Consider the following 21,628-nt stretch of genomic DNA (forward strand, 5'->3'; position numbering starts at 1 on the left):
TTAGTCAGAAAGACTAAACAAATACCACAAGGGATGGGATAAACGGGCAGTTTGGGCATAGTTACCCATACTTCATTCCTAGAATATATCAGGTGTCAGGTTTATGGATTTAGAGGACACCTGAGTTTACCCAATGAAGCAGAATAGCCTGCAGTCAGACAGACTTGAGGTCTAAATCTGAGAGGTATAATCCTGGCAAGTCACGGGATGATACAAGAATTCATTGAGATAATTTGTGCAACCTGCACGGTGTGGTTATCTGATATTTTGATGTTGTCCTTGTGGTATAGTCATTATGCCATGTTCAACATTAGCTATCAAACTGCTTCTGCTGTGCCCTGGCTAGGTGGCTCAATTGGTTGGAGAATCATCCTATACACCAAAAAGGGTCACAGGTTGATTCCTGGTCAGGGTACACACTTAGATTGTGGATTCAGTCCTCAGGTGGGAGGTGACGGGTAGATGTCTCTCTCTCTCTCTCTTTTAAGATTTTATTTATCTTTAGAGGGGAAGAAGAGAAGGAGAGAAACATCAATGTATGGTTGCCTTTCGTGCGCCCCCTGCTGGGAGTTGGCTTGCAGGGAACCGGCCTGCAACTCAGGCATGTACCCTGACTGGGAATCGAACCGCGATCCTCTGGTTCGCAGGCCTGTGCTCAATCCACTGAGCTACACTAGCCAGGGCCTCTTCCTCTTCCTCTTCCTCTTCCTCTTCCTCTTCCTCTTCCTCTTTCTCTTATCCTCTCCCTCCTTTCCTCTCTACATAAAACTAATTAAAACACATCTTTGGGTGAGGATTTAAAAATGCTTCTGCCATATAATAATAATAGTCAATATTTTTTAGCACCTTTCCTCAAATCTGGCATTCTTCTAGATGACATAAAGTAATTATCTTATTTAGTCCTCACAGGAGCCTATGAAGCGTTGTTTTTATCATTTTCACTTAATGAGGCAACCAAGACATAGTGAGATTAAGTTGCCCAAATTCACACAGCTGAGCAAGATAGAGCATTTGACCATCTTGGTGATTCTACCTCTCATTTGCTCTTAATATTTTTGTTTAAATTTTATTTTTTCAAGTTAAGTAAGGTATTTCAAGTTAACTGAAGGAGTATTTAATTGCCTACCATGTGTGCCAAATTAAGTATTATGTGAATTTATATATTTGTGTATGTATGTATTTATTGTTATTGATTTTAGAGAGAGAGGAAGGGAGAGGGAAGGAAGAAAGTGAGAGAGGTATTAATATATTGATTTACTTATTTATGAATTCATTGGTTGATTCTTGTATGTGCCCTGACTGGGTATCAAACTCACAACCTTGGTATATGGGGATGACATTCTAAGTAACTGAGCTACCTGGCCAGGGCCAGTACTGTGTGGATTTAAATGAACACATATTTATTACTGACTACTGAATAAAGTACTGCACCTTATTGATATTCATTGACATCAACATCGGAGGAGGCAGAATTTGCCACCCTAAAATGTTTATCACTGACTCTGACTCACTTGGGATACTGATTATTTGAAGATGTTTGTTTTTTAAGGAATGAAAGGCTCAGAAAGAATCTTTGGTCTTCCCTGTAACTGCCTAAAAGAATTTAGAGCATCTGCTCCAGGAAGGGCACTATCATCATAGCTACCTATTTTAATATGTGTGGTAAGGAGGAACCTACAAAGGCCCATTTATTTGAAGTCCTCTCTGTGTCCCACAGTTAAAATGGCTCAGCAAACATTTATTTTCCAAATATTTGCTTCACCATTTTCATGTGAATTGCCTTCTTTCCCTCTGAAATCACAAATCCTTAGCTCCAAAATGTCATTTAAATCTCAATTGCTCAATGCCCTTGGGTCTCATATTTGTATGGAACCCCCTTATGTCATATGTAATAGATTTGTTCATATTATCACTCTGTCTCATGTTAATTTCATTATTAGCCCACCCAGAAGAAATTTAAAAAGTAGAAGAAAAAAATAATTTTTCCATATTTAGTTAGTGGAATTACATCTTAGTGAGATGGCAGGAAAAAGAGGAAAGGGAATACATAAAAGGGAATAAAACAGAATCTTCTATTGCAGCTACCTTCTATCCCACTCCTTTGGTTATGCTGCAGTAGATAGTGATGCTTCATAAATGTTTATTCTCCATAGGCAGAGCAGTCACCCTCAGAATTGTTCTGCTTCCATTCTGAAGATTCTAAATAGTCTAGGCCCCTAGGCAAGTTTCCAGGAGACTTAAGGCACTTTTATACACACCACTTTTGAAATTTCTAAATTAAAAATTAAAAAAACACACTAATTCAAAAGAACTTAAATGACCTCTGTATTCATTGAAGCATTATTTACAAATCACCAAGATATGGAAGCATCTCAAGTGTCCATCAGTAAATGAGTGGGTAAAACAACTATCAGACTTTTACAGAATGTAATACTACTTGGCCATAAAAACAAAGAAAATTTTACCCTTTGTGACAGTATGGATAGACTTGGAGAATATTATGCTAAGTGAAATAAACCACTCAGATAAAGACTAGTACCAAATGGTTTCACTCATATGTGAAATCTAATGAACAAACTGAACTAACAAGCAAAATAGAGACAGACTCATAGACAGAGACAGCTAAGGAGCAGGAGGTTAGAGAGTGGAGGGATTGAGGAAATTAGAAAAAGAGCTCATGGACATGGACAACAGTATGGTGATTGCTGTTGGAAGGTGGGTATAAGGGGACTTCCATATTTTTCAGACTATAAGACAAACTTTTTTACCAAATTTTTTGCTTCAGATTTGTTTCCTATTTTCCTCCTCTAAAACCTAGGGGCATCTATTTTTCGGACCACAAGATGTACCTAGGTTTTAGACAAGAAATACAGGGAAAAAATTTAAAGCAAAAAATGTGATAAAAAAGTGTGTCTTATAGTCCCCCAAGTATAGTAAATGGTAATAGAAAAATTACAATAAAAATAAAGAAAAAGTGTTTGTTAGTTATCGGTCATTAGGCAAAGTGTCATTGTTAGGAGTATAGTCTGAATAACTATTCTCAGAAACGTCAAAGGCAGTGCTTTTCAGGTTTCAGGTTTAATTGAAAGTAAGTTTGGTTGCACTGACTCTTTAAAAGTTAAAAAAAAATAAGAGTGGTAGGTAGAAAATAGACAGGGGGGAGGGCAAGAATACTATGGGAAATACAGAATCTAAAGAACTTGTGACACATGGACATGAATGAAAGGGGGGAATGGTGGGGGAGGATGTGTGCAGGGTGGAGGGGAGTGAAGGGGGCGAATGGGACAACTGTAATGGAATAATCAATAAAATATATTAAAAAATAAGAGTGGTATTGGATGAAAGAAGTTGAAGAGGTTAGCTGAAGAATATATACGTAAAACCCATCAACACAGACAAGTGTGGTGATAGCCTGAGGGAAGGCGGAGCGGGGCTGGGTGGAGGTGGGCAAAGGGAGAGAAATGGGGACATCTGTAATGGTGTCAACAATAAAAATAAAGTTAAAAAAATAAGTGGATTATCTCAATCAATTGGACTCAACTGCAATTTTTTTAAAGAAACAATATCCCTAGTTTATTATTACTAATGACACACCTAGAAAGAAGAGGTATCCAATGAATGTACATTTTCTTCAATTTTTATAACATAAATATAAAAAGATCTCTTGTCCTAGAGATTGAAAGAATGAGTTTGTTTTACCTTTTTACAAATGATCCGCGTTTTACTCAATTAAATAAAGGGCAAAGCCTATCTGAATGTATTTAAGTACTTTATATCTGCAAATTGATGCATTTTTGTTCTTGGTTCATCAGATTAAGCTATAATTAAAGTCTTTTTTATAAATGGAGAATTTACCTTACCACAGCTGTAGTCAGAACAATCATTCAGCCTGCGATAGGCCTGGCTTGGGGCCTTGGGCCAAGGCATCTTCAAGGGTGTGAGTCTTACCTTCCTGGATGCCTACAGTGTGTTCCTGCAACTGCAACTGGTTTTTATCAGATTCAAAACCCTCTTTGACCAAAATAAACAAAGAACTGAAAAGTAGAATAAGGGGAATTTCAGAATTAGAGATCATGAGATTAAAACCTCAGGTAGGGGTCAAGGTTATAAAACCATACTTTATTCCACTAGAAGAGTTTGATATTTTTGCCTTCAGCATTGTCCACCCTAAAGGTTTCTACTCTCCTTGTTGCATTCTTAGAATTTCATTTGTTCTGGGGCTGGACTGGAAAGAGTAGCTAGGAGACAAGGGATAGGATGACTGGGGTTGGGGTTGAGAGGGTGGGTGAAACGACTCTTGGGCAGTCAGGGACCAGCTAATTTACTCCTTTTCTTAGCTTGGGGAAAAAAAAAATCTTTTTTTTCCCTATGGCTTTGGCCTCCTGACCCAAACAGAGTGGGGCACAAGGGAGCACAAAGCCTGCCAGGTCTGGGATGTTGGCCAAGACTTCCAGTCCTCCCCATCTGGATATAATGAAAAGGAACAGCAGAAGAGGAAGTGTGTCAGGAATGTAGGAGTGGTAGAAGCCTTAAAGAGAGGTAGAGGGGAAAAAGTCCCTTTGTGAGGAGAACTGGCGGGCTAGGTTAGAGTCCCCGTGGGAGGAGAACTGGTTAGGTTAGGGGCGGAGTCCAGGGAGTCTGTAGAGCAGCCACTTCCCCTGTGGCCGCCTTCTGCGCAGAGCCACAGGGAGGCGGGGAGGGGCATGGAGGAGCTGGCAGGGGCGGGCTTCACCACCAGGCCTCTGGGCGAGATGAAACCTTTGCGGAGCCTCACTAACTTTTCCAGGCGGAAGAGAAGGAGAATGGGGCTTTGAGTGAGTTGGGGGTGGGGGGGATACTAAGGTAGGTGGTGGTCTCGCGGCCCTAGAGGAGGAAGGCTTTACTCCCTTTCCTGGAGCTTCTCCTAAATCCAATACCCTCTCCTCTACAGTGTGCCCCCCCCCCCCCCCCCCCCCCCCCCCCCCCCCCCCCGCCNCCCCCATCCCCACCCCCACCCACAGCGACTTCCTGAGAATCCGCTGCTGTCAGCTTTCGGTAAACCATTTTCCTCCCGGGTTTCAAATCAAAACTTCCCCGGGGTGGGGTTTGCAGGAGGGAAGCGGAGGGGGAGGGAATGTCCTGCTGGGGTGATGAGTTAACCCCCCCTTTTTCCCCCACCAGAAGCGGTCTGTTCCCTGCACCTAGCACCTAAGAGCCCTTCAGCGTCTGCCCATCCGGGCGGCCAGCTAGACGGCTGTCGCTGGAGCACCCCATGTCAAGCACTGGCGAAGCCGTAGCTCCCGGGCCCCTGCAAGGGGCCGAAGCGGGTGATGGTCGCCTGGGCTCCCTGGCCCAGGGTGAGTGCGCGCTTGCTTCTTTGTCGTTGTTGTATTTAAAAATTTGTTAACGCATTTATCGATTGGATTGGAGTGTGTATGTATGTGTGTGTGGGTTGGGAGGGGGAGTGTGGTGAGGACATAATACCTACTTCATAGTTGTGAACTTTTTTGCACAGTGTTAACTCAAAGCAAGTTCTCCAGGATTCCTGCTCTAGATCAACAATCGGATTAAGAGGGCGGGAGCTACTGGTTCCTCCACTCCCCTTTTGGCTGTGGAGAAACGGGATGACAGGACTGCTTCTTTCCTAAACATATACATCGAGGGCTCGCTAATGTGCGGGTCCTAGGTCTCTTCAGTTCTTACATCTTCATCAGATCAAGGCCTGCCTCTGTACTCTGAACAAGCGTGCATTCCCTTTATCTTTCTGTTTCTTGTAGGCTACTCTGCTACTGGGTTTATAATCTAGTTTTCTGTGACCAATTACTTTGGAACGGCCCATGCATGCGTTGTCAGTAACTTTTGTTTTGAAATAAATATTCCTTTAAAGAAATACTTTATGAGAATGAATTAGCTCTTTTATGTTCTTCCAAAGTGTAAACACATACAGATTATAAGAGAAATAGGCTTGTTTGAGAAACTTCTATAACAAGCTTATAAACAAGTCAGATTTTTTTTCTTCTGAGAGTAACAACAGGTTTTCATTGGTGACCAAGAAAGAGCAAGGGCCATACTCTAATGATGTATTTTCTTGTTAGGATGGCTTTGATTTAAAGAGATCGATACTAATATGAACTCAATAATTTCCCACAGCTCAAAAACCTACTTTGTACTTTTGATTTAAGCATATATGATAGTTTCCCCCCTTAACAGTAATATAGTGGGATCTTTAGCATTTTTTAAGCCAGCAAAAAGTGCAAAAGAAGAAATGAATGTTGAACCTACAATAGGTAAAAGCAGAAACCATCTATGGCTGAATCAAAATGTCTGGCATTCAGGGCTGTTAATTGAATTATGTTTATCATTATTTTCTGCTTTTAAACAGTGAGCCAGAAAAAACAGAGGAAATCTGAAAAATCAGAGAACTAGAATAATAAACATGTTTTTACAGAAGCAGGCCCTGCTCTGCACATGAATTGTCAACACAACCATTTTCCTATCCTTCAGCATGTCCCCTGCAGTCATGGACTCATTGATGGGCTTTTTATGTTCACAGTTCAACTGTTAATCACTATTGTTAAACAGTACTTATATTAAAAGTCAATATCAAACACACTAGCAAAACTATTGATTTGCAAATAGTTGATGTCTACTATGTCCAACTTTAATTGTATGCATTTTTAAAATGCCCTAAAAGGCCCTGCAGTGATACTTAATGGACCTGTGCAGACATGCTGCTGTGAGGTATCCCATTATTATCTGATTTTAAGAAGCAGACATTTAGAATGGTTTAAAGAAGAATGTTGGCTTCATACAACACTCATAGTATCAGCGTGGAAACTCTTGGCTTAGATGTTACCTGTAAATTGGCTAAACCTCAGCAACAAATTTACATATTGCTTTCTAAATTAGTTTAATGTCAACTCACAACATCCTTTAAATAGATAGTAATTAAATTGTAAATAGAATGTAAAGTTGATTTTTGTTAAAGGAAATTGTCAAGATTGTTAAAAAATACTGTGTCTCAAACTGGTAGATTTCATAAGGTGTACTGAGAAAAAATTGTTTGAGTGAGTGGGTAGGAAAAAAGCTTCATGATGTAGGCTTCCTAAGTTAGGTTGGTTTTATTGGTAAGTACATTGGTGAAAAAGGTTTGTCAGTGGGCACTTTCTTGAATTCTTTTAGTCTCTTCCTCATGTCCTTGGATTCTTCATCATCTTTTCTGCAGAACAATTTAATAATTCTCTGGTATGAATGCTTACTTAATTGAAATTAATTTAAAACATTTATGTATTAAAATTAGTGAGAAAAATGTAATGCCTTATGAAATAAAATAAGTTTTGCAAACAAAGTTAATTATATGTATGAAGACATATATTTTAACCTATACATATGAGCCCCCTATACTGCTAACCGAAGACATAGAATGTTACCATTGAAGGTGATTTTAGGGGGTCTCTAATGTGAACTCCCCACCAAGTCTAAAATTTCTTTCTACATTCTGTTAGGTTGTTAGTTAGAAACCTACAGTATAGTGCATTCTACAGCATTCAGTGTTATGAAGATTTTCTTTATTGTGAGATAGCTCTGTCTTTTTAATTGTCTACCCATTTGCTTTGATTCTGGAAGCAAAATTCTATTACTATGAAAACATTAAAAATATTTTCTATGAATTTTGCAAATTATTACAGAGCAAGGATATAAACTCATGCTTTAGCATGTAAGAGGGAACCAGGATGGATGTGAGGGACAGTGGGGATTGTCGGCCACTGGACAGCTCATGGACCAGGAAGAGATACTTTTCAGCTTCAGCTTATTTTGTAATTTGGGTTAATATTTTCAAATATTTCATGAGATACTGTAAATATGTTCTTTTATGTATCAACTCTCTTTTTTAAAGAGTTGGCAATGAATTAAATAACAATTATTGTCTAAGCCAAATGAAAGAACAACATCTGCAGGCTGGAAATGGCCTGTAAGCAGCTGATTTGTGATCTCTGTTATAGAAAATAGAAAGCAAAGGTGAAATTTAAAACTATTTACCTATTTGTGACTAATTTCTGAAAGGTTGAATTGATTAGCAAATTTATGGAAAGTACCTGTGAAAATAACTTGATAAGTGAAGGGCAATTTGGGCCAAATTTGTTTTTGTTTTAAGACAGAGTTTATCTTGTAAATGTGGTTTATATAATTGTCTTTTTTTTAGATTAAGCATGTTAAAATTCATTATATTATCAACACTGAGAATATAAGTATTTGCTTTTTTGTGCAATAGTTACTAGAATCCTATACTTTAAAGAGCATTTTAATTAAGTGCTCACTCATAAATTTGCAACCTCTAACTACAAGGGTCTTTAAACATAATTTAGTTTAACTGGCTCACTTTTTGGAAAGGATGTCCAGAGAATTAAAGTAACTTGTCCAAGGTCTCATACACAGTCAGTAGAAATCAGGAAGGAAACACAAATTGTAAAGTATATTATGTCATTGTGATAAATACAGTTGAAGCAGAGAATCAATGCAACTTTTTCCTATGGGTGCATGAATTAAAGATAACGGGGTTTGGATACTGTGAATCTCTTGAGCCTGTTCCCATCCCTGCATACCCCACCCCCACCTCATTGTATCTGTCAAGACTTATTTAAACTGTTGGACTGTGAGTGCTGGAATATAGTTTAATGTGATAATATGTGATTTAATGCATTGTTCTCTCTTGGGAGGGACCTCTGAGACTATTAGGCGAACTATTTTTATAGCAGGATGCAAAATGCCCGTGAAGTTAATTAAAAATAATTTCAAGTAGAAGCTTCAAGTTGAAATTACATGAGGATTGCTTTGATTTAGAAGCTTAGCTGAGTTGTCAGAAGTTTATAGTGGCTAATCAGATTTCATTTATGGGAAGCCTGTTTATTTCACTTTATACAATGTATGCTTATAATATCCATCTTCTTCTACTGTTATCATATTATCCTTTTGATTAAGGATGGTATTTCTCAAAATGTGTCATATTTGGACAGCTTTTATCTCTGGTTCTCAATTGAGGATTATTGTGCCCTCTGGGAGACATTTGGCAAAGCTTGGAGACAAGTGTAGTCATAACAGGTAGTGGGGCGGTTGCTTATGGCATCTGGGGAGTAGAGGACAGGGATAATGCTAAACACCTTACAGTGCATAGAACAGGACGGCCCCTTGCAACAAAGAAGGAGTTGGCCAAGAATGTCAACAGTGTTGAGAAACTGTCTTAATCTCTCAAGGCTACTGGCGAGTTGGCTTAGAACCTCCTGGTGTAAGACTCAAGAGTCTGCATTTTTGTAGCTGCTCTTTATCTGTAATTGATAATCATTGTTTTCAGATGCTTTTATTTGTAGAAGGATGCTATCTTGATAGATTTTGAAGATTTTTTTAAGTAGAAAAGCTTAAGAAAGCTTTTAAAAAGTTCTCTTTTCAAGTTCTAAACTTTAAATCACGTCACTCCACATACATATGTTTTCTGTTAGTGCTTTCCAGTGTTTTCATTACATACCCCATTTAAAAAATAGTTCTGAGTGTTCATCCTTAAAAAAGCTAATTTTCAAAATTATATGTACTGAATATGAACATATTTTGAACATTAGAAAAATGGCATCAGAATTTTAAAAGATGAGCTAAAATTAAATGCATAAATAGATTTGTTAATACTTTCAGCTACCACCTCAGTAGATGTTTGTGTCCTGCCACCCTGCACTTCTGATTGGTGATCCCAGTGTTATGGGATAATAAGGATAGGAGTGCCTTATTTGCACGAGTTGTTGTCATCTGTGAGTTAGATTTTTTGAACCTGGATTAACCTTTCTTATAGAAACAGTGATAAATTATATTTAGTTCCATAGTAAATCCTAAAATATTATTGTAATTAAATTTTATTGTGTTTCATATGTTTACAATGATAAATCATAGAGAATGTAATACTGGCAACCAAATATAAATAACTGAAAACAAAATTAAGTTGAATAGAAACTGTTTTGAAACACTTGAGTGAAGGAGCTTGAGTGAAGGCTGGCTTAATTAGAAAACCATAGAAACATGTCTAAATTTGGAAGAAGATTTAGGGGCATTTTCAAATACCTTAGGGTATATACTCACAACTCCTTTTTATATCTAAAGGAACTAATGTTCACTTTACAAGTGTAGTTATATAAGTGCAAGGCTTATTATCAGCTAGATATATTCATTTTCCTTTTTCTAAGAAAAAGAATCACATGAGTAAGAAGAGGGTGTAGCTGGAAAAAATAATTGAGGGGAAGGTGGGAGGAAGGAAGTGATTAAAGAAGATGTCTATAAATTTAAGACAGTGTTTGGGAGGTTGAATTGTTTGAGCTGAAAACAATGAAAAAATGTTCTGGGGGATAGCACAGTATAGCTCTGCTGGCAGCTAGCATGTTAAGAAAGTAAATGATGGGGTAAAGTGTTATGTTAACTAGGTAGCACTGCTAACCTTGAAACAGGTCCTACTACATATTTGTGGAATAAGTGATTGGGTAAATGGAGGGCTTGATTGCTGTTCAGAACAAGTGTGAATCAGGGCAGCAAAAGACAATGAGAAGGAACAGTTTTAGGGTCAGGGTGGAAGATGGGATTAGAAAAACTATTTATATGATTTATATGTGTATTTGTAATTCAGGGCATATGTATAGAGGTTTAATTTAGTACTGATTTTTATCTCTGTCATATCCTTTTTGTTTGTTTTTATATTGTTTATTTCTGCCCTACTGAGATGCTCTACTAATTAAACACACACACACACACACACATATTCATGAGAGAGAGAGAAGGGAGAGAGAGATAATAAATGAGCCCTGATATATGACAAGTATAATACCTAGAGAAACAAATTGATGAATGATATCTGGGGCTTGGATGATGGGAAAAACCCATATATTCACACACAGCTATAATACAAGGTAGACTGGTGCTATAACAGAGGCACAAAGAAAATGTCATGGTAGAATATGGGAGAGAGAACATTTCTAACTGGGGTATTTAGAAAAAAACCTTAAGCAAATGTTATTTGAGTTGGACCAAGAAACATGGTCATAGGACTTGGATCTGTGCAGATGGGTAATTGAAAGCAAAGTTTGGAGGGGATTATTACAAAATGCTGAATATTTCACTGAAGAGTTGTATGGAGTTTCTGCAGGAGCAGAGAATGAGGTAAAGTTGTAAAAATAAGTTATTTTGAGGATGGACCTCTTGATCCCGCTGATGAGTTTGCATATTGTGTTTGTAGGCAGTAGTAAGCCCTTATAAAAGTTCTTAAAGAGAGGAATAACAGGGTCAACTTTGGTGCTTTTAGGAAATAAATCTGGTGGCAATTCAAAGGATGATTTTGGAGGGAGGGGCAAGAGTGAAGGCAGTGATTATACAGGAGGATATTACAATAGCCTGACAAAAGATTAGAGGACCTAGGGAAACACTAGTGGAAGTGGAATTCAGAAACTGGATTTATGGAACAGTAGCACAAGTAGGATAGAGCTCTACCTAGCTGTGAGAAGCCCTTAAGGCCACGGATTTTTTACTTATCCATCTTTGAAATTCCTAAAACCAATCACAGTATCCAGATTTTACTGAATGGGAATTGATATGGTTGGGAAAGTATTTAGTATGGGAAATAGTGAAAAGGTAGAAATTTAAGGTAATCTATAAGTTTGCTTTTCAGGCTGAGTGGAAATGTAGGAGGAGCTGTCCAGTGTTCTTTTGGATGTGTTGTTTCCACGGAATTCACCAATTCACCAATTCACCATAGCCATGATAACTAGCAGTCCCCTGAAAAACAGAATTTGTAACTAGGAGAGTGCTGAGGGTCAGGATCACAGATAAAGAGGTAGCTGATGGGTTGGTACGAGAATGAGAAAGAGGACCGATGACTATATTTGGGGGAGTGACTATTTTAGGAAAGGGAAGGGAAAATACTGAAAAAGAATCTATTAGGATTATTGTCAGAAGCATTGAATTTATAGTGGTCCTAGAAGATGAGAACAGTTGTGGTTTGTTAAGGGAGAAACAAAGTGTATAGAAGGCTTGTTTTGGATGTGTAGATTTTGAGCATGCTCACTACAGATTAATGAAAAGAAAGCCAGGCATAGAGAGAGATTAAAGGTGAAAGTGCATGGGGTGGAGTAGTGGCATGGTAGGTGTTTATAATTGAAAGAGTTGAATTCTGGAAGGAATGGTATGAAGAAATCACTCTTAGGAAAGTTGTGAATGTTCCCCTTTGAAATGGGGATGGTAGAAAAGGATGAGTGATAAACTAGAGAAAATTTGATATGAAAAAGAATATTTAAGAACTAGATATTTTAAGCAAAGTAGATGGTAATATTTGCTGAAAGCAAGGGAGGGGGTTAATTAGGATGAGTCCAGAAATTTGAGGTTGTGGAAAAGACTTGGAAGAATGAAGAACTCATTAGGGAGTCAATATGTGATGAACAAAAGGGCTGTTTAGTAACAATGTGGGCTTACCTAAGAATGAGTGGCATGAATTTTTAGTGGAAACAGTACAGTTGATTGATTGCCTTTCTCAACAAAGAGCATGCAAGAGCTTAGGAATAGAGGAAGATAGAATAGATTTTTGAAATTAGTACAGGGTTGGAGGTTGGCAGAATGGAAGCAGTGAGGGGCAAGGAAGGAAGATCACACATGTGTGGGAAGTGTGGTATATACTAACGGATCTTGTATTGCAGGCTCTTTAGGGAGTCAGAGAAATGAGACAGTGCAGGTTAACTGGCCAGCAAGAATCATGCCTGTTGACTTTGTTTGGTTAGTTCACATTCAAGGATTTAATGTACATAACTACTACTGGGGAAGCTGTGGAATTTTGGGGTGTGTGAGGGCCTTTCCTGTTTCTTTTAACTTTATTTCCTGGATTTTGTTGAAGCGATTTCATGGGAAGGTGTAATAACAGTGTGCAATTATTTTACTATCATTATGTTTTTATAATAATAACAGATTTGGGGAAAATATGGAAACATAAATTGGCATGGTCTAAAGTTATGCCATTTGCAAATGGAAAAATAGAACAACAAACAAAACAGAAAACCAACCAAATTGCCTTTTGGAGTTAACTGTCATTATTCTCCTATTTAAAGTCAAGGGATGTGGTTTTTATGTTATTTCCAAGAGTCTACATACAATTTTTATTGAGGGAGCAGTGATTCAGCACTGGCTAGATTCTAGATATATGGACAATTTATCTTGGATGACTTGTTTAATCAGATTAAAGACACTGTAGCCCTTCCTGTATTTTGATCAATTGGTGCTTATGCACCAGTGTTTTGGATGTTTCCCTCTCTCTCTATCTCCCTGTCTCTCTCCTATTTCACTTCCTTTTGCTCTCTTGGTCTCTCTCTTTGTTCCCCTCTTTCCCTTTCCCCCTTTTGCCATTAACATCACTGAAGTTACTTGAAGTTTTCTTATCTTCTTTTTTTCACCTTAGCATACATATCCACAAAGAGGTAAGCCGTTAAACTTAAGTTTTGAAATTGCATTATGTTTTCTAGATTCTAATTCTGATTATTTACAGTTCACTAAGTAGGAACTATGAAAAGTTATTTTAGCATAAATTTCGTTTGTGGTTTCTACTTGCAGTACACTTCTGTTTTCAGATTCACACCCATATGATCTGAAGTAAGATGATTCATATACATGTGCCTTTAAAAAATATTTTATTTATTTCTTTTTAGAGAGGGGAAGAGAGGAAAAAAGAAAGGGAGAGAAACATCAGTGTATGTTTACCTCTCGTGTGGCCCCAACTGGGGACCTGGTCCGCAACCCAGGCACATGCCCTGTCTGGGAATTGAACCAGGCTGGCACACGGTCCACTAAGCCACACCAGACAGGGCCATATACATGTGCCTTTGTGCCTTATTTTTTTTAGTAATTTCAGCATAAATTCTGAAATATTTTTGTGCTAGCACATATAATTTATTATAAACACATTTATTTGAAGAAGCCCTGTCAAAACTTATTTGTGTGTGATTTCAATGTAAAAAGTCTTGTGAACATTAAAAATGCTTAATACTTAGCTTACCCACAAAGAATTTATAAACTAGGTGAGAGACAGGATAAGATGTAAATGTGTGCCAAATTAAATTGTAATCCCTTCTCCAAGTATCAATTCAAGTTTACCACAAGAACCGTGCGACCAATTAGTTTATGGCCAGTTACCACTTACCTGGTACAAAATGGAGCATATCAACTTAGAGGTAGAAAGAGAATCTCAGGATGGCAAAAAGAAGTTGGTGTTGTCTGGGTTGGGCTGCTAGTGGCGCCAGAGGAAGAATGCACAGTTTGTAGGTGTTTTTGGTTTGAATTAGGCAGAATTGAGCACTAAAAATAAGGCAGGACGCTTGTGGTTGAGCAGGTGACAAGTGCTCTGAAGGCAGGGGGAAGAGCAAAAAGGAACCAGCTTCCTCTCCATGATGCAATCCCTCTACTTCTTTTTCATGATGGCTCAGCCTTTACTTTTTGGATCTCTGAACATAGACCTACACTGTCCTTATTAACTTCTGTCATCCAAGAAACATGTGGGATCTCTAGTGAACTTTTTTGAGGGTTTTTACTATTTATTTTTCAGTGAAATACAAGATGAACTTATGGAGCATGCAAAAGGTATTGGAGTTATCACATTAATATAGTATGTACAATATCAAAGTAAACCATTTCACTTTTTCATCAATATGTAAAATGAGCTAAAGGAAAACATACTTAATCTTTGTATTAGGAAAGTATTTGTGGTTGGAAGATAAAAGGATTGGAACATTGGTAGTGGGTGTAGAAAAGGTAATACAAATTTGAGAGAAATTGGAAAGTTGTAGCTAGCAGGATCTGGTACATGATTATGTTAAGGCAGGGAAAATAAGGGGGGAAACAGAGTTAAAAAAAGGTTCTGGGAATAGCTTGACCAGGATATGGAGCATAGTTGGAGAAACAGACAGGGGCAGAAAAGTGGAAATGAGTTTTAGGAAATGTTGATTTTGATTTGTTTAAAGATATATTCATGTAGAATTGAAACTTTAAATATATAGTTTACGACAGGAATCAGGGCTAGGGTAATGGATTCCTGGAGGGTTTTTTTTGATATATTTTATTGATTATGCCATTACAGTTATCCCATTCCCCTCTTTCACTCCCCTCCACTCTGCACACCCCTCCCTCACCATTCCCCCCTTTCGTTCATGTCCATGTGTCACAGTTCTTTAGATTCTGTATTTCCCATAGTATTCCTGCCCTCCCTCCTGTCTATTTTCTACCTACTGTCTATGCTACTTATTCTCTGTACCTTCCCCCCTTCTCCTCCTCCCACTCCCCTGTTGCTAACCCTCCATGTGATCTCCATTTCTGTGTCTCCGCTCCTGATCTAGCTGGCCTCTTAGTTTGCTTTTGTTTTAGGTGTGGTTGTTAATAACTGTGAGTTTGCTGTCCTTTCACTGTTCATATTTTTTATCTTCTTTTTCCTAGATAAGTCCCTTTAACATGTCACATAATAAGGGCTTGGTGATGATGAACTCCTTAAATTTGACCTTATCTGAGAAGTGTTTTATCCACCCTTCCATTCTAAATGAAAGCTTTGCTGGATAGACCAATCTTGGATGTAGGTTTTTGGATTTCATGACTTGGAATACTTCTTTCCAGCCCCTTCTTTCCTGGAAGGTCTCTTTTGAGAAATCCGTTGACAGTCTGATGGGAACTCCTTTGAAGGTGATTCTCCCCTTATCTCTTGCTGCTTCTAGAATTCTCTCCTTCATTTTCATCTTGGCTAATGTAATTATGATGTGCCTTGGTGTGTTCCTCCTTGGGTCCAACTTCTTTGTGACTCTCTGAGCTTCCTGGACTTCCTGGAAGTCTTTTTCTTTTGCCAGATTGGGGAAGTTCTTCTTTATTATTTGTTCAAATAAGTTTTCCACTTGTTGCTCTTCCTCTTCTCCTTCTGGTACCCCTATAATTCAGATGTTGGAATGTTTAAACATGTCCTGGAGGTTCCTAAGCCTCTCCTCATTTTTTTGAATTCTTGTTTCTTCATTCTTTTCTGTTTGGTTGTTTCTTTCTTCCTTCTGGTCCACTCCTTTGATTTGAGTCCCAGTTTCCTTTCCATCACTATTGGTTTCCTGTGCATTTCCCTTCATTTCAATTAGTTTAGCCTTCACATGTTCCTCTAATTTGTGACTAAAATCAACCAATTCTGTGGGCATCCTGATCAACAGTGTTTTGAACTGTGCATCAGAAAGGTTTGGCTATTTCTTGGTCACTTAGAATTATAGGCTCTGGGGCTTTGAGCTGTTCTTGAGCCATAATGTTTGGTCTGTTCACTCCTGTTATGTATGAGGGGCAGAGCCCTAGGTGTTCACCAGAGCCAGGTGACCCAGTCACTGAGTTGTGATGCTTTATGTGGGGGCGGGGTCAGAGAGGGGAAAAATGGTGCTTTGCTCTGCTCTTAAACTAAGTGTGTTTTATAAGGATAAGTGTGGAGCATAGTTCAAAACACTGGTGTTCAGGATGCTCACAGAACTGGTTGATTTTAGTCACAAATTAGAGAAACAAATGAAGGCTACACTAAGTGAAATGAAGGAAAATGCACAGGGAACTGATAGTAATGGAAAGAAAACTGGGACTCAAATCAAGGGAATGGACCAGAAGGAAGAATGAAACATCCGACCAGAAAGGAATGAAGAAATGAGAATTCAAAAAAATGAGGAGAGGCTTAGGAACCTCCAGGACATCTTTAAACGTTCCAACATCCGAATTATAGGGGTACCAGAAGGAGAAGAGGAAGAGCAACAAGTGGAAAACTTATTTGAACAAATAATAAAGAAGAACTTCCCCAATCTGGCAAAAGAAATAGACTTCCAGGAAGTCCAGGAAGCTCAGAGAGTCCCAAAGAAGTTTGACCCAAGGAGGAACACACCAAGGCACATCATAATTACATTAGCCACGATGAAAATGAAGGAGAGAATTCTAGAAGCAGCAAAGATAAGGGGACAGTCACCTTCAAAGGTGTTCCCATCAGACTGTCAGCAGATTTCTCAAAAGAGACCTTACAGGCAAGAAGGGGCTGGAAAGAAGTATTCCAAGTCATGAAATGCAAGGACCTTCATCCAAGATTGGTCTATCCAGCAAAGCTTTCATTTAGAATGGAAGGGTGGATAAAACACTTCTCAGATAAGGTCAAATTTAAGGAGTTCATCATCACCAAGCCCTTATTATGTGACATGTTAAAGGGACTTATATAAGAAAAAGAAGATGAAAAATATGAACAGTGAAAGGACAGCAAACTCACAGTTATTAACAACCACACCTAAAACAAAAGCAAACCAAGAGGCCAGCTAGATCAGGAGCGGAGACACAGAAATGGAGATCACATGGAGGGTTAGCAACAGGGGAGTGGAAGGAGGAGAAGGGGGAGAAGGTACAGAGAATAAGTAGCGTAGACGGTGGGGAGAAAATAGGGGGAGGGCAAGAGTAGTATGGAAAATGTAGAAGCTAAAGAACTTATGACACATGGTCATGAACTAAAGGGGGGGAATGGTGGGGGAGGGGATGTTCAGGGTAGAGGGGAGTGAAGGGGAGAAATGGGGCAACTGTAATGGCATAATGAATAAAATATATTTTAAAAAAGAGAACCTTGGAGTATATGAAATTTTATACTATAACATTCCCAGATTCTTCTCTTATTTTATCTGTTAAAAGCATTTAGCCATTGAGGTAATGTATTTGTTTAATTACAAACTGATGGAAAGAATATCCATCTTTAATAGTTTGAATGGTTGTCTTACAGAAGAGTAGAGTTTACTATTTCTACCTACAACGAGGAGAACTGGGAGTAGCTGTAAATTAGCTGACAGCTGATTTATGTTGAAAATGAAGAATAACTTACTGACCAAGAATAGAATGTGTTCCCTTTTCTTGGAGTTTTGGGTAAGGTCTGAGGATTGCAGTGGGGCTTTCTACCCTGCATGAGATATTAAATTAGCTGAAGTAAAAGATTCTTTCAAACTCTGGATTTCAACATCCTGTCTTCACCTGAAAATCTGTCTCTGAGACCCACTTTGTATTCTCATGAGTAAAATTAAGCTAACGTTTTTTCTTTATATCATTCAAACTTTTGAAGATAAAATGTATATTAAAGACCTTTGAAAATTGTTAATACTGTAATTGCAAAAATTCATTAATATATTTTTTCAACAAAAGAAACTTCCATTTTTTAAAATTAATACTTATTTAACAACCACATATCAGCTAAGTAGCTAATACATGACACATATAATGTCTTACACATATTCTCAAAATTTTAAATGTGGGTAATGCCAAGTAGAAAAATACAGAATTTTTAATTAAATGGAAATTTTATTCAACTGAATCTCATTCTCTTTCAGAAAGAATAATTGAGATGGGAAAGAAATTGTTTCTCACCATAATGCCCTTCCTTAGAAAAAAATAACATAAAATAGAGAGTACAGATCCTATAAGATAGTCAGTTCTGAATAAGACATATTGTGTTTAAATTCATCATTTGAAAATCTTTTTCTTTCTTGGATTCTTTTGCTTAATTCATGCTTGTTAATTTTAACTCAAATCCAATGCCTTATAAAGGCTTTTCTATTACTCTCTCTACTTCATTCTAGATACCATTTAGTGTGGATATGAAGTTTTGGCTCTATTGTTTGGAACCTGTGCAGAATCAGGTTTACAGAATTTTAGAGCTAAAAAGGGCCTCAGCCAGCATCCAGCTCAATCCCCTCATTTCCCATGGAAGAGAATGAGGTTCAGCCCCACTCACACAGCTGATCAGTTTTTGAGCCAGCATTATGACCCAGGGAAGTTAATATTACCTTTTGTTTTGTAGGTGCTTGATTGTTTCAGATGTATGTTTGATATTCCTAGCTAGAGAATTTGTTGCAGGGATAAAGCTTTTTTTTTTTATCCAAAGATTCTTCTGCACTTCTGTTTTCAGAGTAGGCACACTAGAATGTCTGGGAGCTAGACTCTCAGAAGCAAATGCCTGTGGTATACTTTCATCCAGTGCTATTTTTAAAGTGTCTTCACTTTTCATTTCAATATCTAAAATATATATTCACTTTTAGTACAAGTGATTAGCATTATGTATAATTCAGGTTTTGTTTTCTCATAGTTGAGCAGATATGGAGACAGAACTAAATATCTGTATTAATTACTGATTAGATACAATTGTATTTTCTAATTGCTTGCAATTCTGTGACAAGGTGATGAGAAACAAGGCCTATATCTCAATATTGGATAGGCTTTTCTAAATTTTCTCTAAATTATTTAGTCCAGAAGAGCTTATTTGGAATAGTGACCTAAATTTAACCTGGTCATATGATATGTGTTAATGACATCTCCCTTACCTGCACATCACTCAAATTGAGACCTCTGAGTTTGAGATCTGTGCATCTTTATGTTTAAAGATCACTACAAGAAAAAAACACAAAAAAATGAAAAACAAAAAACCAGAGAACCATTGGCTTAAAAGAACAGAACAGTTGAGATGATGAAGTTTTCCCTTTAAGAGAAAATTACCAAACTGGGGAAGAATGTTTGTCATGTGTATAAATACAATAGGAATCTTGTTGAAATTTATAGACTGATTTCATACATCATTGAACTCCTTGCCTTGCCTACATGATATGTCTTTCAGGCTCATGTGGTAATTGAATTGGAATTATAAACCTTCATAAATCCCAAAAGAGATTAAATCAAGACCACTGTGGCCTCTGTTTCTGCAATTTACAGGTGACATATTAAAGCCTACAGTGACCACAGAAATCTCCTGTTAGAAACAGCTTTTTTGGTCATTGTAATGAGTAGTGGTTGACTTGATCTCCTGAAAGTTGTAATAAAGTTGGCTCTGTGGCTGGACATCTTGGTGACCATCTTACAATCGTTGAGTAAGTCTCGCTCTCCATGCATTTCTTCAATGTTAGATGTAACTGTGGACCATTTATGATCCTGCCAAATAGCTATTTCTTTTTTAAAAGATTTTATTTATTTATTTTTAGAGAGAGGGGAAGGGAAGGAGAAAGAGAGGGAGAGAAACATCAATGTGTGGTTGCCTCTCACGTGGCCCCACTGGGGACCCAGCCTGCAACCGAGGCACATGCCCTGACTCGGAATCAAACCAGCGACCCTTTGGTTTGCAGCTGGCACTCAATCCACTGACCTTCACCAGCGAGGGCATAATTCTTAAATATTAAAGAGATATAAAGAAAATAATGCACATACCTTAGAAATCAGAACAGTCAAGTGGTCACAGAAGTTTAGTTTGTAGAATGGAGAATTGTCAATAACCAATTTAAATTTTAAACATAGAATCTCTTCTGAGCTTTACTTTGGGCTGAGTACTATAGATCATAGCAAAAGCCTGACACCTAATTTTGAGCCAAGACATTTAGTTTTTAAATGAGGGCAGACTGATGATTGTGATTGATTTAATAGTAATTACATATCATTTATTATTTCTTGAACATAATAAGATAAAAAATGCTAGGGTGTATTTTTTTAAGAAGGGTTTTGGGATCACCTAATTACAAAATTTCACAGATAAGGAAACTGAAAAAAAATTATGTGATAAACTGTTTTTTAATAATTATTTAGATTAGGAAGAACTTTATTTTCCTCTTAGTAAAGGGTCACTAATAAATCTGTGTGTATATGGGCACATAACAATTTCAGTCATTCCATGGAGTATTCAGAGGTTCTCTGTTTAGCACTTGAATATTGGACATGGTTCAAGTGTAAGTCAAGTGTGTCTAGAGGCTTTATTCATACCTATTTTCTTCTAGTCAGCAATACGTCATAATGCCCTAGTTCATGAATTAATTTTAATGGAATTAAACTTGAACAGCTCAAAATTATATAATTAATTTGATTCTGCTTCAATTAAAGTTACTAATTGAATTAAGCCTACTAGCATGACACCTGGCGGCAGTTAGCTACATGACACTAACAGCAAGTAATATTGGGCTTTGCTGATGAGAGATTTCACGTGTAACAGTGAGTTTGTATAAATGTCTTTTCTGTTGATTATCTCAGAAGGGCCTTGAGTTGACTGCGGTAGTGAAAACATATCTGGAATTGTATAAGAAAGTAAAGATTTTAATTGAAACCAGCATATCTCAGGAAGATTACATTTTCTTTACCATAATGCTGAGTAAATGTTACATCAATCTAGAACTGTTGTTTTAACATGCTTCTAATTTATATTTTACTGCTATCTGAATAAAGCTTTGCTGTTTTAAAAAATTATTAAATTTTTTTTAGAGAAAAGGTACCAGAGAGGAGAAGGGGTAGAGGAACATCTGCGTGCGGGAGAAACATCAATTGGCTGCCTTTTGCATGCCCCTCTCCACAATTGGCTTTTAACTCAGGCATGTGCCCTGATCAGGAATCGAACTGGCTACCTTTCAACACATGATGCCCAACCCACTGAGCCACACACCAGTCAGAGTTGTTTTTTAAAATACTTAGCATTGAAACTGCCCTCCTCTTTTTTTTTTTTTTGAGTTGTTACTGTATTTGGTCCTATATGGGTGTCCATCTATTTTCATGTGTTGAAGTGTGTTTCACGTCAGAACTTTTTAATTGTGAAATCCCCATGAGAAAATTC

The 21,628-nt window shown here is 37.6% G+C and overlaps 1 protein-coding gene across 3 annotated transcripts in view; it reads left to right on the forward strand.

Moving 5' to 3' along the window:
* Window positions 1-4,670: 4,670 nt before the first annotated feature.
* Window positions 4,671-21,628, forward strand: part of MDFIC (MyoD family inhibitor domain containing) — a 107,410-nt gene continuing 90,452 nt past the window's right edge. Inside the window, exons 1-2 of one of the 3 annotated variants that reach the window (XM_037056898.1) lie at window positions 4,671-4,814; window positions 5,161-5,336. In XM_037056898.1, the coding sequence (XP_036912793.1) occupies window positions 5,252-5,336 (85 nt within the window). In that variant the 5' untranslated portion in view covers window positions 4,671-4,814; window positions 5,161-5,251. Of the gene's footprint in view, window positions 4,815-4,977; window positions 5,035-5,160; window positions 5,337-21,628 lie in introns of those variants that run through there. The other 2 variants (XM_037056896.1, XM_037056897.1) reach the window with 2 other exon arrangements.

Source organism: Sturnira hondurensis, unplaced genomic scaffold (assembly GCF_014824575.4).
Source record: "Sturnira hondurensis isolate 20B ecotype Veracruz unplaced genomic scaffold, ASM1482457v3 Scaffold0009223, whole genome shotgun sequence".
Taxonomy (NCBI): Eukaryota; Metazoa; Chordata; class Mammalia; order Chiroptera; family Phyllostomidae; genus Sturnira; species Sturnira hondurensis.